Here is a 13394-nt window from a genome sequence, read left to right as displayed (position 1 = left end):
AATCTTACTCTATTTCTAGTGTAGTATATGAAGCCGTCAGCGCTAGGCTGGGAGTCTGACATCTATACGTTTGCGGTTAGTCCCGCGATGGCCGGCTGCTCGCCGTGGTTGCGGTGGGGCGGTGGCTCGTATTTCTTCGAACTGTACGGAGATACGCGACATCTCTTACACCTAACTTGAGTGGAAAGTCAGGGGTTTAGAGGTTCGTTCCTACTACCTCAGGAAGCAAGAAACAATATGATCAAGGACATATGAAAGGGATTAGAACATGCTATATACTATGGAATCAAAAGCCACCAACATGTACACATTATCATTCATCAAGAAAAGGCGCAATCGGCGGCTCCACCAACCGCCATCTCCTCACTGGTAGAGATCCGGATACGCAGCCTTGACCATATCCGCACCCTAAAGCAATCAGCATCAATTCACGACTTTCAAAACGATCTGCTACTCACCTTCTCTCCAATCATATACACCGCATTCTGGATGCGACAATCCGGAATGATCGGGATGATAGATGCATCGATCACGCGAAGCCGTTTGACGCCATGCACGCGCAATTCCGAGTCTACCACACCCTGCTCAATGGACTGAGAAAGCCGGGATGTACCACAGGGGTCTGTCAACGTATTAGCCAGGGGCTTACTCATCCACAGGAAGGGAGACTCACGATATCCAGTCTGCGAGTGCTCGAGAATCATCTTATTCATCGCCTCGTCCGAGTGTCGCGGCATGGGCCAGGGGTAATCCTCCCGGATCACGTCCTTCATGCCCTCGCCGTGCATCAGGATCTCGTCCACGAACCGGACGCCTTCTCGCAGCGCGATGATGTCGAGGTCGTTCGAGAAGAAGTTCAGGTTGATGTTCGGCTGGTCGCGAGGGTCGGTGGAGTTCAGCTTCACCTCGCCGTTGCGGGAGAGTGGGCGGAGAAGGTCGACGATGACCGTCAACCAGTCACCCTCCGTGGGCACGGGGAAGTGCCACTGAAAGGCATCGGAGAACATGGGCTTTGTCATGGTTAGTATATTGGCTTCCACGAGGTTGACTTCGGGTAAATACGGACCACAAAGTCGATCTCGAAATGCGGCTGTCCCTCCGGACCGAACGGATCCTTACCCCCGTTCTGCGCCTTCGCCTCCCGGTACTCCTTGTATCTCTCCAGACGGTCATCAATGCGAGGCAGTCCCACCAGCTCCAGCAGTCCGCTGCTGTAGGGCCCCTGCCTGCTCTCCCGGTACTTCTGCACGGCGGCGGTGTGCGCGGGCCCGGCCCGGAGCAGGTGGCTATCCAGCCCCATGCCCTCCTTCAGCCGGAACACATGCGGCATGATGGGGTGGTCGAGGAGGTTCTGGCCCACGTGCTCCGAGTGGACCACGGGCTCGATGCCGTGACGCACGAGCTCCTTCTTGGGCCCAATGCCCGACAGCATCAGCAGTTTGGGGGTCTCGAAGACGCCGCACGCGACGATGACTTCCCGCTTGGCCTCGATGATCACCTCTTCCGACCCGTCCGGCCCCAGCACGGTGACGCTGACGGCGGTGTCGCCGTCGAAGTTGATCTTCTTGGCGATGCACGAGGGCATGATCACCACGTTCGTCTTGCCGGTCAGGTACGCGCCGCTGGACGATCGCTCGCCCCGGTAGATGCTGGTGACGCAGTGCGTGAGCCCCTCCATCTTGCCGGAGTAGATGTCCTCGCTGACGGGGTGGCCCGCGCCCGTCCAGGCCACGGTGAGTGCGTCGCGGAAGGGCCGCAGCTCGGGGACGAGGTCCGCGTGCGAGACGTGCACCGGTCCGTCGCGACCGATCTTGGCCAGCTCGTTGGGATACAGGTTGTCGTCGTCGTGGTATGTTGCTGGCTGTTTGACATTGCTCACGTTAGCAGGCGATTCTTGCTCGTGACCGTCATTATAGATGCTGATGCTGAGGATGAAGTCCGCACCTTGCTGAAATACTCCTGGCACCCATCCCACGTCCAAGACGGACCTCCGTACTCGGACCACGCGTCAAAGGTGCCCTTACTACCCGGGATCCAGGTGTAGTAGTTCAAGCAGCTACTACCCCCGAGGACTTTTCCACGGGTGTTGGGCTTCTCGGCGCGCTCGTAGGAGGGCCTGTTGATCATGGTCGTTTTGTAGGCCCAGTCATGCTTGCTGCCGCGCAGGTCAAAGGCGGTAGCCGGGGTGGTGATCTTCTCGATGTCTTGAGGGTTTCTATCGTCTCGGTCGTTTGCTTTAGTCGGGTGTCCTAGTCATACTGTGCTTGGAGGGTCGGTCACATACGCGATACCCGCTTCGATGACCAGCACGCGGACCTCGGGGTTCTCGGCCAGTCGCCCGGCCACCACATTACCAGCAGTACCTCCTGGTGGGATGTTAGAGAAACACTTGTCAACAAAGGAAGAAACGAGTGAGACGTACCGCCGACAACCACAAAGTCGAAGCTATCCGCGCTGGGAACCGTCATTATGCTCGATGCAGGGGAATTGAGATGCGATTAGTTATTAAGGGATGAGAAGAGAGCTGATCTATTACTCCTTTACAAAGCTCAACAGCCAAAGCTGTCTCTATATAGCGACCGTCCATCAAGCCCACGAAGCCCATCGCAAACACCAGAATGCTGCATCGCCATGACGTATGGGAAGATGATCCACCTGCCAGCCGTTTCACCCGCCCCACTCGGGAGGTGCCAAGATTTTTCTTACTCGTGTCCTGACGAACAGGGCTGGAGCTTTTCATAGGCTGAGGGGATGGAGTCAAATGCCGAGTTATCTCCAAGAAATAAGTCTCCGAAGTTGGCGGCAACGCGCCGTTGACGGGCTGCGCAGTTGCGCCCCACGAGTGGAGGCACGGGGCAGAATAAGGCCGCGCTATCAGGAGGGTTTGGATCGTCGGAAGGGTCGGACACACAATTGCTTGTTTCTGCACCGTTGCGGCGGCCATTTATAATCAAGCAAGAATAGACGCCATCAAGACTTTATACATCATCATCTTCCCTCCTACTCTGTAATGTTCTGACGTTGCTGCTGTGGGGCGTAGGATTGACGCGAGCAATCGCCGAGGCTCAGCCGGGTGAAACTGGGAAAATCAAGCTTTATCATTGCAGGGGTCAGAATCAGAATTGTGAGGGACCCAGGGTTGGGGTCTAAAACAGGGTTCGTACCTAAGTTGTCAGGTCCTCCTCGCTGGAGCTGGACAATCCCGTCGCTCGTCAGACATTGGTGAGCCCGATAGGTTGAGTATCGCAAGAGCTGAGGGTGGCACGCTTAAGGAAAGCCGGGGCGATGCGTAGGCGATGGTTGTATTCTGTCCACCGTCACATGACAGACCATTTATACACACACATAATAACCACGCAACAAATTATGTAGATAAGTAGTGTAGTAGACAATTCTGAACATCAAGTTCCTTACCAACTCGTTGTTTTCTCACTAATAATAATTTGAGTTACTCCTCCATATCATTCGAACCCTGCGGGGGCTGTTTCTCCCCCATTGCCGCCATCCAGTAAAGTGCATTCCACATCCAGGGCCTTTTGGCCAGAATCCCAGCGACAGGTGATGATAGAATACTAGAGACCGCTTCTCAGTAAATAGTGCAACTGTGGTTGTTGTTTGTGAGTGGCACGGTACCTTGCGTAGTCGATCAAGAATAACGAAGTCCCATTGATTGCCGTCTGTTATCGCACCAGAACAACCAACTTTTGACTGGCCCTCTCTCTTGGCTTCCACGATGACCACTTGTGTAGAAGGGTTAATTAAGTCTTCATACCATATCGAATAATCGGACGACCCGGCACTCTTTCCTAAAGACTGTCGAGAATCGTCTCAACGCCGAGTCTCATCTCATGGGCACGATTGCCTCTAGTGGCCCGCTATTGATGCATAACAGCACTGAGGATTCGATCGATCCTCATTCTCGCAGCTTCGATGTCTACGACCCCACTTAGTTTCTGCACGGTATGCTTGGGAGGAGTGCCGCTTATCGAGACTCTGAGGTAATCGGACGCAGCCTTCCACTCAGAAATGGGAAGAATCTTCGGATATACCGAAGTAAAAATGGATGTCTGTCAGTTCGAGGCTCCTGAAAGGAACCGAGTAATACTCGTCTCCGGCCCACGCGAGGGGTTTCTTGCAGAGGGCATTCATCTCCCTCATTTCTTTCATCGTCGTCGAGCACGACTTTGACGAGAATTCCTCTTTGATTGGGTTCATAGGCGACTGGATTGCTTTTTACGGGGATCGATGTTTTATTCGATCGGGGTTGATACGAGGCTCACGAATGGCGCCCGCACAGGCGAGGTCACCAGTGGAACGTCTGGCTGTGCCGCTTGCCATGGTATTGTCTTGGGGCTTTGAGAACAAATGCGTCGGAAAGGAACACACCGAAAGGTGGCCAGTCTTTCTCGTTAGGAGCGTCGGCCACATAGCTATGTCGGAATTTCTGTCACACTTGGCCTGTGATGCTGGGTTTTCTTGTTTCCATTCGGGGCCAGATAAGTGCGATTCGGTGTGTCTTCGGACTCGTACAATTTGGGCTTCATGGGGAGTTTCGATGGATTGTAAAGGAAAGTTGTGTAAAGGAAAGTTGTACAATGGTTGGTTGGTTAATATGAGTAAGGAGCTAAAGACGTTGGCTTGGCGGTTGTTGTTCTACTTAACTGTCTATATCTCTGAGGCAGAAGGGTTCGGAGGTGAATATCTCTACTAGATTCAAGGAAGGAGCGATCGCTACGCAGCGAGGACTATGCGAATACTGGCGAAGTCAGTGAATACATGTTCATTGAGAAGCTCAATCTATCCCTATGAAGGTACTATACCTGGATGAATCACGATGCATGAGGAAAGTGAATGTCTGCAATGATGTACATAGTCAATCTTGCTTCAGGGTGAAGGCAAACAAACGAGAAAGCTCTTTACAATTATACTAGTGAACGCAGTACTAACTTCGCAATTGGAGGGGGAAGGGGGGGCATTATCCCGGGGTCAGAGGGGTTATACTCCGAGTCGGTATATGATTGAGCGAGTGGAAGAGGGAGCTGCGTAGAGACTCTTGCAGTGGAAGGCAGCTAACAAATGCCACTATTTACCCCTAAAGTCCGGCAGAGCGGATTTCATTTTAGTTGTGATTAGAGGAATACAGACAGACTAAAGATGAGGTTTAAGCCTTTTCCAGGTATTGTACTATTCGATAGTCGGAAAAGTTTTATTGTACGGAACAGACATCTAATGCTTATGGTAGATGTCCAGTCATCTCCCAGTATCTTAAGATTGGTATTAACGAGGCTGAATGTTATATGGAAGTACTGTACGAACTGGCAGAAATCACAGCTTGTCATAGGATAACCGATTTCACTTCCACCCCACCATGAGAACTGTGCATCAATCATTCACCTACAGCCGACCTTAGGGCAACCTCAAATTGCTCCATAAACCCCAGCACAATCCCCCTCGTAAGCGTCCGATGCCGCCACACCAAACGCCCCAATACTGCAACCGCCCCCAACCATCCCGCCAAGCCCACCCCCGCCAACGCCATCAGATCCCAGTTCCGCACCTTATACATCGGCATCCTCATATCCGCCGTCTGCAGATGCATCGGGCGGACCTCCTTTCCGTCCACGACCCGCAGCTCGGTGTCATACAGCACCTCCTCCACCAGATCCGCCGCGTAGTGCTTCCGGCGCGACGCCACCCTAGCAATCCGCTGCAGCCGCAGCGACTCGCGCGCGTGCCTGCCGTCGACATCTTCGAGGATGCGGCGCGCCTTCTCGAAGACCTCCTCCGCGGTGAAGGAGAATTTGTTCAGCGACTCCGCGACGCCGCCGTGCACCAGCCGCGCCGTGTTGGCGATCTGGTCCGAGAAGATCCCCATCGCCAGCATGGGCTTGCCGTGGTAGAGACCCTCATTGGCGCTTGAACCGCCGCCGTGGGTGAAGTAGAGGCGCACGGCCGGGTGGTCGAGAAGGGCGCGCTGGGGGGCGAAGTGGGGGAAGAGGAAGGCCGGGTGGTGGCCGGCTAGGAGGTCGGCTAGAGTGATCGTTCCCTCTCTGGACTCTTTGTTGCTGTCGACAGTATTTGATAGCATCGGAGGAGAAGAAGGAGTTACGAACGTGAATGTGGCGGATGGGTCGAGGTCTTGTCGGCCGCTTTGGCCGACCGCCCAGATGACGCCGTCAATGACGGAGATTTCCAAAAGCCGGAACAGCGCGGTGAGAATCTTGGACGCGTCCGCCATAGAAAGGATGACATGCGTGCCGAGGGCAATGTAGATGACCTTCTTGCGATCGGAGAGGAACTTGGTGTAATGCTCGTCGCACGGCGGGTATGTGTCGCTGAGTATCGGGCCTACGACGGCCGCGAGCGGCGGCAGGTCGCGCGGGACCTCGAGTCCAAAGAATGAGTTAATGAAGACAAGGTAGTCGGGTTTGCGGGGGTTGGGAATGGAGTAGTACACGCCGTGAGTGCGACGCATTTGTTTCGTCCAGCGGAAGAAGCGGATGATCTCTCTCACGCCCTTGACGACCACGAGCTCGTTCTTCAGACGGAGCCAGATGGAGGCGTGCTCGGAGGTGAGGGTTCCGTCTAGCTGAAAGCCCGGCTGTCCGGGGATGTAGCTGCACGGGAGCATCAAGGCTGGCATTTGTGGGTGCACGATGGCTACGGGCACTTGGTATTGGAAGTGCATGTCTTTGACGGCATCGACGAAGAAATCCGCGATGATGAAGTCGGGACGGCGGGCAGGATCATCCATGATATCCTTGAGGTGATCGTAGGTCACAGGCCAGAAGGAGTCGAACATGTACTTCGAGGGCATGGCGCCTGCTAGGCCGACAGACATGTCCCAACTACGCATGCGCAAGTAATGCTCGCTCAGCTGCTGCTCGGTTGGACCGGCTCCGAGTATATGCAGCTGAGAGATGAATGGGTAGTCTTTCGTCCAGTGCTCCTGGCCCTCCATGGTTGCGAAGTCGATTGTGTGGCCTCGCTCGGAGAGAACCTTGCCCAGTTCGAGGACCGGAGCTGGACCTGGGTTAGTAGGTGTACTCAATCTGAATATGTGAGCGTACCGGCATGGGTAAAGCCACCCGTCGTTGCGACCAGGAGGATCTTGCGGAATGGATGTGCGTTATCGCTCATGGTTCCTTGAGGGCCTAGAGATGTAGTTCCATTGTACGTGATATGAACCGGCATTTTACACGGTATAAGTAGACAGAGGTGAGTCTCCGCTCAAAAGCAGGAGACGATCCGATCATCCCGAGGGCTTTAGTCAGATCGGGGATATGGTTCCATTGTCAGGCCATGGAGTGGATCTGCCTTAGTTCGGCGGGGTTAGCTTGTAGATGAAGCTTAAATTCGGAGCTTTATCTTGTCTTCATCTCACCCTCACCCAGACATAAACAATAACAACGATAACAATTTCTCCCAGCAGGGCTTTGGCCTTGTTGTGCTCATGATGCGGCCAGTTTGACAGCAGAATAATAAGAAGATGAGAAAAGTTGCCATCCGGCAGGCAGTGCTCGTGTAATCCTTCCTCCCCGCCACGCATGCGAGTCTATTCCAGATCGGGAAGCTGTTGCGAAGCACTGCGCCTCTGGGCACCGCCCATTGACCGCATGAATAAAGGGCTGTCTTACCTATATCGACCATTCGTATAGGATCCCTTGAAGTTGAAAAACTGGTAGCCTGATACTGGCGATTATAGCAACCAATGCGAGGCACAACCGTCGACATCCTAGATTAAGGTATATATACCACTTCTGAATCGTCTCGTCGCATCAGCGCCCACTGCCGAGACCCATCCATAATTAATCGCCGAGCATAAATCTCGGCGACTTTCCATCCTTCCTCGCAAGATAACGACGTCCATCTCACTACACATCTCAATTCAAGAGTTTTACCATAATGGGAAAATCAAAATCAGCAACCACCAACACCACAACACTGACCAATGCCTCGCCCACCATCCGCCGCTCCGCACTGACCGAGTGCTCTCTGTCCCACCTCACTCCCTCGGACTATATCGCCCGGAGCGTCCTCACGGCTGTCACCATCACCGGTGTGGGTGGCATCGACAGAACCACAGCCTCAACCTCGGCGTCAACTTCCGCCCCAGCCTGTTCATCCAATCCATCAGCAACGAGCATCAGCCGCTCCACCTGCACCAGCTGCACCATCGCACACTCCCACCTGCATCACTGCATCTTCGCCAACTGCACCCTCACCAACGTCTCCTCCAGCAAATTCGTGCAAGCCGACCACTGCACTCTAGAGAATGTCATCTCGCTCCGGAGATGCACCCTCAGCGACTCGATCATCGGCGAGTGGTCGTGGATGACGCGCTGCGAGGTGAGAGCCTCGAAGATCGGAGGCGGGAGTGCTCTGCGGCGGAGTACCATCGGCGACTGTCGCGTGACGGGCAGCCGGTTGAAGAAGGCAAGGCTCGTGAACTGCGAGGTGGAAGGGTGTGTGATTGTCAATACTGATCTGAAGGGGATGGTGGTCAAGAATGGGGTGTGGAAGAATGGAAGCTTGGTGGGCAGGGTCGACCAGAGTAAGGATGTGGTGGTTGTGAGCAGGGATGGGATGAAGGATAAGGTATGTCGGGTCCCGTCTGCGATCCTGCATAGAATTCCTAAGCATGGGCTATGCTAACGAAGACTTTATGGCAGAAGATTGATAACGCGGTCGGAACGAAGGGAATCGTAGCTGAGAAAAGGAGCATGGAAAGGGACCTGGTTGAAAGTAGTGATGACGATGCTGAAATTGAAGGTTGGGAAAGAAATGGCCAACGACAAATCTGTGAACTTCAAGGGACAGAGCCGCCACCCCCTTATACAGCTTGACGAGGCTATTGAGATCGTTGGACCACGCTGGACGGGCTATAAGCGACTTGGTATGGCAACATGAGCAGTTTCGATCCTGTGCAACTTTGGGTTCGTGACTTGCTGATCGTGGTCCGAGGCAGCCACTGGCTGGAGCAGGGCTTCTTTCTAGCAGAGTAATGACTACCAACTTGGGTATTGTTCAGTCTTCAAAAGCACGATTCTTGGATTTCATTGCCAGAAACTACTCATTCAAAGCCCCGATACCTCGTTTCATCACCTCAGGTAGTCCACGGTGACCGCCTCATTTAAATGGCCCAGAGCAGTATGTCTTCCGGAGTCTAATCCTTTGTTTGGGGAGCTGAATCAATACCAACCACTTCTAGACGACGCAGACACTTCTATGGCGGGTCGAGTGATGAATCATATCAGTCCCATCAATTTTACACTCAGGGCTACTCATCAGTAGGAGTGGAAATTAGCCGAGGCTGTCGGGTCCTACACAGAGCTTCCGTTACCGCAGAAGCACCTCAGGCGATCGAAGAGAGAGCGTCTGCCGATATAGGCGTACAGAAGAGACAGTCGATTAAAGAATGCATCCTCCTTCATGATCCACAGGTCAACTAGTGACCGGGTCTGTAGTCGACTTCGTCCAAGCAGTTGACTGTGTCGCATACATAATCATGACAAAGAATCCTTTAAAGAGCCTAGCCAAGATTTTTTCCGAGCTGTTCTGTTGCTCGAACAGCCGCTGCCGAGAAACAAACACTACACACTGTGATTCGAAAAGACAGTGCGACATTGAGGTCAGAAGAGTATAACTTCCGGTGGTGGTGGAGGTAGACCCTCTTCTTAGAAACATAAGTTCCTTCATTGGCCTATTCTCGCAAAGCTCAAATTGTTTCCAAATAGCTTCAGAGTAGTGGAGGTACTAGTACTAGTCTTATGTTATTGTTCGCTTAGTTCGTCGTCTTGCATTGAGGCCAACCGCCAAAGTGCCGGCTGGGCGTAGTCTACCAGTCTAGCTAGCTCTGGGCTAGTTTCCCGAGCTAGCGCACAGACGGCGCCTTGACCGTTCCACGCTGTAGGCAGCCGCGCCGCATAAAGTCTCTTCGGATCTTGCGTCATGATGTGGCATGCTGCATGATGTGTGACAGGTCTACTCCTTGAAATTTTGTGAATGTTGCTTCACTTGATGCACTTGACGAAGCAATTCTAGTCGGATAAGTTCGGGGGATAGATCAGGAGAAGAGAAAGGAGAAAACTTGGCGTGGAGAAGGGGCCACAACCAATTTCGTTTGGCGTCAAACGGTGGAGAGAACTGGCTCTACCCTGTAAGTCAGGGAGTGGGTCGCAAAACAGCCTAGATTGCGAAGTATGGGTGGAACCGGCACGAGGTCAGCAGCAGTCAGTCCAGCAGGTAAGTTAGTACGTAGCTGGGAGAAACCTGTAGTACAGAAGACTTGGAGTGCATTGATCATATTATAAAGTGGTGCAAACATAAGAGAGAGGAAAGAGGGGAAGGATGTTGTAATACGGAGTAAGTTAGTTAGTACTCAGTGTAGTTACTCACGCACTGCAGTAAGTTAGTCATGCTTCATGGACAGCCTTGAAAGGATAACCCGCAAGGCGGTGGGGAACGGCAGAGGCTAACGCCACTTCGCTCCGATCGGCCGGCGCCCTTCCGCCTTCCTGAACTAGTCCTTGGTCTGCGACCAGGAATCCTTGGGACTCCAGTCTCTCCTATCACTAATTACTTATTATCTCTTGTGAGATTTATTTTTCTTGCTCTTCTCCTGCTCTTCTCCAATCTTCCCTATTCTCCTTGATCCTGCTACTGCGAAACTCTTCAGGGTCACTCGCTTGGTGCGCCTGGATATCGATCTTCGCCACCTGATTAGGGGTCGCTGTCGTCATCTTTTTCCCATCCCACGCGCGCCACGGAGCGCAAGGCCACACACGATGGGCCTCTCCAAGACCAACAGGATTCTGATCCTGTTGGCTATTGACTCGGCTTTCTTCTTGTTAGAATTGATTGCTGGTTTGTCTCTTCAAACATGAATCTTTGACTGCCGCCCTTCTAACCTGTTGGACTTGAATAGGTTACAGCGTCCACTCGCTTGCCCTTGTTGCCGACTCCTTTCATATGGTACGCCTCGGCCCACACTCCTGCAGCCCTCCGACCGCGTTGTTGACCTGTTTGCCATAGCTCAATGATGTTCTGTCTCTGTTGGTCGGATTATGGGCCGTTAAAGTCGCCAACCGCGAAACCAACTCGAAGATGTACACATATGGGGTGAGCTGTCCCCTTTCCTGCACACCGCTTGGAACTCGTCCTAACCATCATCGTCCGGTTTGCAGTGGCAACGCGCAGAAACACTAGGTGCCTTGGTCAACGGAGTATTTCTGGTCGCCTTGTGTTTGTCTATCTTCTTGGAGGCCATACAGAGACTGGTGGAGCCTCAGGAGGTCAAGAACCCCAAATTTGTCTGCATTGTCGGTTGCTTAGGTCTGCTATCAAACCTCATTGGCTTAGTCCTTTTCCATGACCATTCTCATGGACACGGCCACAGCCATGGTCACGCAGACATCGAAGAAGGTGACTTTGCGGAGGAAGGCCATGGTCATGAGCATAGTCATGACCCTGTTCCAGTCTTGGAGCAAGGAAACACAACTAGCGTGAGTAGGCCGGTCCCATCTTTTCAGGACACATGTTGACTTCTGATTGCAGCGTACTGCTGGCGCGGACGTGTCTTCCCCGTATTCAAACCGTCGTCGGACCTTGGACAGTCAGCACCGCAGTTCTCGTCGCTACAGCGGCGCAACCGGCCGTGGGTTCCTTGATGTCGAAGAGATCCAAGTCCATCCCGCCACTTTGCGGCAGGAAATCATTGCAGCCAGTCGCTCTCGCTATGATGACCCATCGGGATCCGACACCGACGTGCTTGAGGGTGGGGATTCCGAGGACGTCCGTCCATCCGAACGCTCTGCGCTATTGGGCCACAAGGATCGTGCTGGCAACTATACTGACGCCGAAAATGCGCCTAAGACGGCTCATCGTACTCCCGTGGACGACGACATTCACAGGCATCACAACCATGCCCAGCCTAAACAGAAGGATGAAAAGCATGGCCATGGCCATAGCCATGATCTGAACATGCGAGGTGTTTTCCTTCATGTGATGGGTGATGCGCTCGGCAACATCGGCGTCATCGCCTCCGCCCTGATCATCTGGCTGACTGATTACTCCTGGCGCTTCTATGTGGATCCTGGCATTTCATTGGTGATCACCGTGATTATTCTCTGTTCTGCCATCCCTCTTTGCAAAGCGGCCTCGCGGATTCTGCTTCAGGCTGTGCCCCACGGCCTCAGCATTGATCATATCAAGGAAGACATTGAAGGATTGCCGGGAGTAATGGGCTCCCACCACTTACATGTCTGGCAGTTGAGTGACACCAAGCTTGTGGCCTCGATTCACATCCAGGTCGATACGGAGATTAAGGGCGAGGGCTCGGAGCGGTACATGCGTCTAGCCAGGCAGGTGCGCAAGTGCTTGCATGCCTATGGCATTCATTCGTCCACCATTCAACCCGAATTTGCGCCGGACAGTGATGCTGAAGACACCATTCAATTCCCTTCTCACCCCGATGGTGAAGCCTCTACTTCGACGACGCTCCCAAGCCGTACACCTAGCGTTCCTGAAGGGGATCCTCAGGCTTGTCTTCTTGAATGTGGCGAAGAATGCGCTCAAAACGGCCAGTGCTGTCCGAAGAGGTCGCCGTGACTGCGTTAGGGAGGGGTCGCGATACTCTTCCGTCTAATTACCTCACCTTTACACTTCCTTATAAGACGACTCGCCCTAAAAATACTGTTTCCTATCCGTACTAATCATACCCAATTGTTTCTGGTGACTGAAATGTCATTTGTTGAGTTTGTCCCTGTTAAGAATCTGTTTGGACTTGGCGCATGTTCGGCGGGCACTTTGACATAAATGCATCCAGACGTGCGCATCTCGCGCTTGTTTTCAAGTATCTCTACCAAAATTACACCGTACTATATGCTGGTCATATGTTGGAATTATCAAGCCACCTGTGTTTGTAGGATGCCTATGTAGTAGCAAGATGTAGTAGCAATTCCCAGAGACGGCACATGCTGACGGGCGGTGACCAAAGACGAGGCTTGGAGTGAGACAGGGATGGGTTAGTTCGCCCGCGGTCGGAGGCTGTCAGTTCCCAAAATTGCCAAAATTGGAACAAGACCCCCAAACTAAACTAAACCCAGCTGGAGAAGCTGCGGCGGCCACCTCCCACGTGACGTGATCCCGCGCCTGTTTGGCGGCGAAACACACCCCTGGGCTGGCATCTTCACTTGATCATTCTCTCATTCTCTCACTTTGACACTTATTCTTCTCTGGATCAAACTATTTTCGCTCGCTTCTTACATCTCTTTTCTTGATCATACTGCATCTCGAGGCATGCCGTCGCGACTCGTTCTCTACTAACTGCTTCAAACTCGTTTCAGCATCGGAGCGGCAATGCCGCATGACGGTAGCTGCATCTCCACTGTGCA

At 53.1% G+C, this 13394-nt stretch overlaps 4 protein-coding genes across 4 annotated transcripts; 2 read left to right on the top strand and 2 right to left on the bottom strand.

The window, feature by feature from the left end:
- Positions 1 to 305: 305 nt before the first annotated feature.
- Positions 306 to 2468, bottom strand: BO72DRAFT_425284 (GMC family oxidoreductase; the record flags this gene model as incomplete). Its single annotated transcript, XM_040942902.1, has 7 exons — positions 306 to 408; positions 459 to 622; positions 674 to 1010; positions 1067 to 1861; positions 1945 to 2215; positions 2285 to 2366; positions 2390 to 2468. The coding sequence occupies 7 exons, from the start codon at positions 2466 to 2468 to the stop codon at positions 364 to 366; spliced, it is 1773 nt and encodes a 590-aa protein (XP_040803086.1). The 3' UTR covers positions 306 to 363.
- Positions 2469 to 5225: 2757 nt separating this feature from the next.
- BO72DRAFT_446372 (glycosyltransferase) lies at positions 5226 to 7468 on the bottom strand. Its single transcript, XM_040944280.1, has 2 exons — positions 7071 to 7468; positions 5226 to 7023 (listed from the first exon to the last, which is right to left on the bottom strand). Exons 1-2 carry the CDS (start codon positions 7192 to 7194, stop codon positions 5387 to 5389), a joined length of 1761 nt encoding a protein of 586 aa, XP_040803085.1. The 5' UTR covers positions 7195 to 7468; the 3' UTR covers positions 5226 to 5386.
- On the top strand, positions 7434 to 9144 carry BO72DRAFT_51245 (uncharacterized protein). The gene is made up of 3 exons (XM_040949437.1): positions 7434 to 8598; positions 8676 to 8896; positions 8965 to 9144. Exons 1-2 carry the CDS (start codon positions 7906 to 7908, stop codon positions 8844 to 8846), a joined length of 864 nt encoding a protein of 287 aa, XP_040803084.1. The 5' UTR covers positions 7434 to 7905; the 3' UTR covers positions 8847 to 8896; positions 8965 to 9144.
- A 1317-nt stretch (positions 9145 to 10461) lies between these two features.
- On the top strand, positions 10462 to 12889 carry BO72DRAFT_400356 (cation diffusion facilitator family transporter). Its single transcript, XM_040942151.1, has 5 exons — positions 10462 to 10866; positions 10928 to 10974; positions 11035 to 11121; positions 11187 to 11504; positions 11557 to 12889. Exons 1-5 carry the CDS (start codon positions 10788 to 10790, stop codon positions 12607 to 12609), a joined length of 1584 nt encoding a protein of 527 aa, XP_040803083.1. The 5' UTR covers positions 10462 to 10787; the 3' UTR covers positions 12610 to 12889.
- Positions 12890 to 13394: the final 505 nt, after the last annotated feature.

The sequence above is a fragment of the Aspergillus fijiensis genome (assembly GCF_003184825.1).
Source record: "Aspergillus fijiensis CBS 313.89 unplaced genomic scaffold BO72scaffold_14, whole genome shotgun sequence".
Classification (NCBI taxonomy): domain Eukaryota; kingdom Fungi; phylum Ascomycota; class Eurotiomycetes; order Eurotiales; family Aspergillaceae; genus Aspergillus; species Aspergillus fijiensis.
Note: the sequence above shows the minus strand (reverse complement) of the source record. Positions and strands in the feature narration are given on the sequence as shown.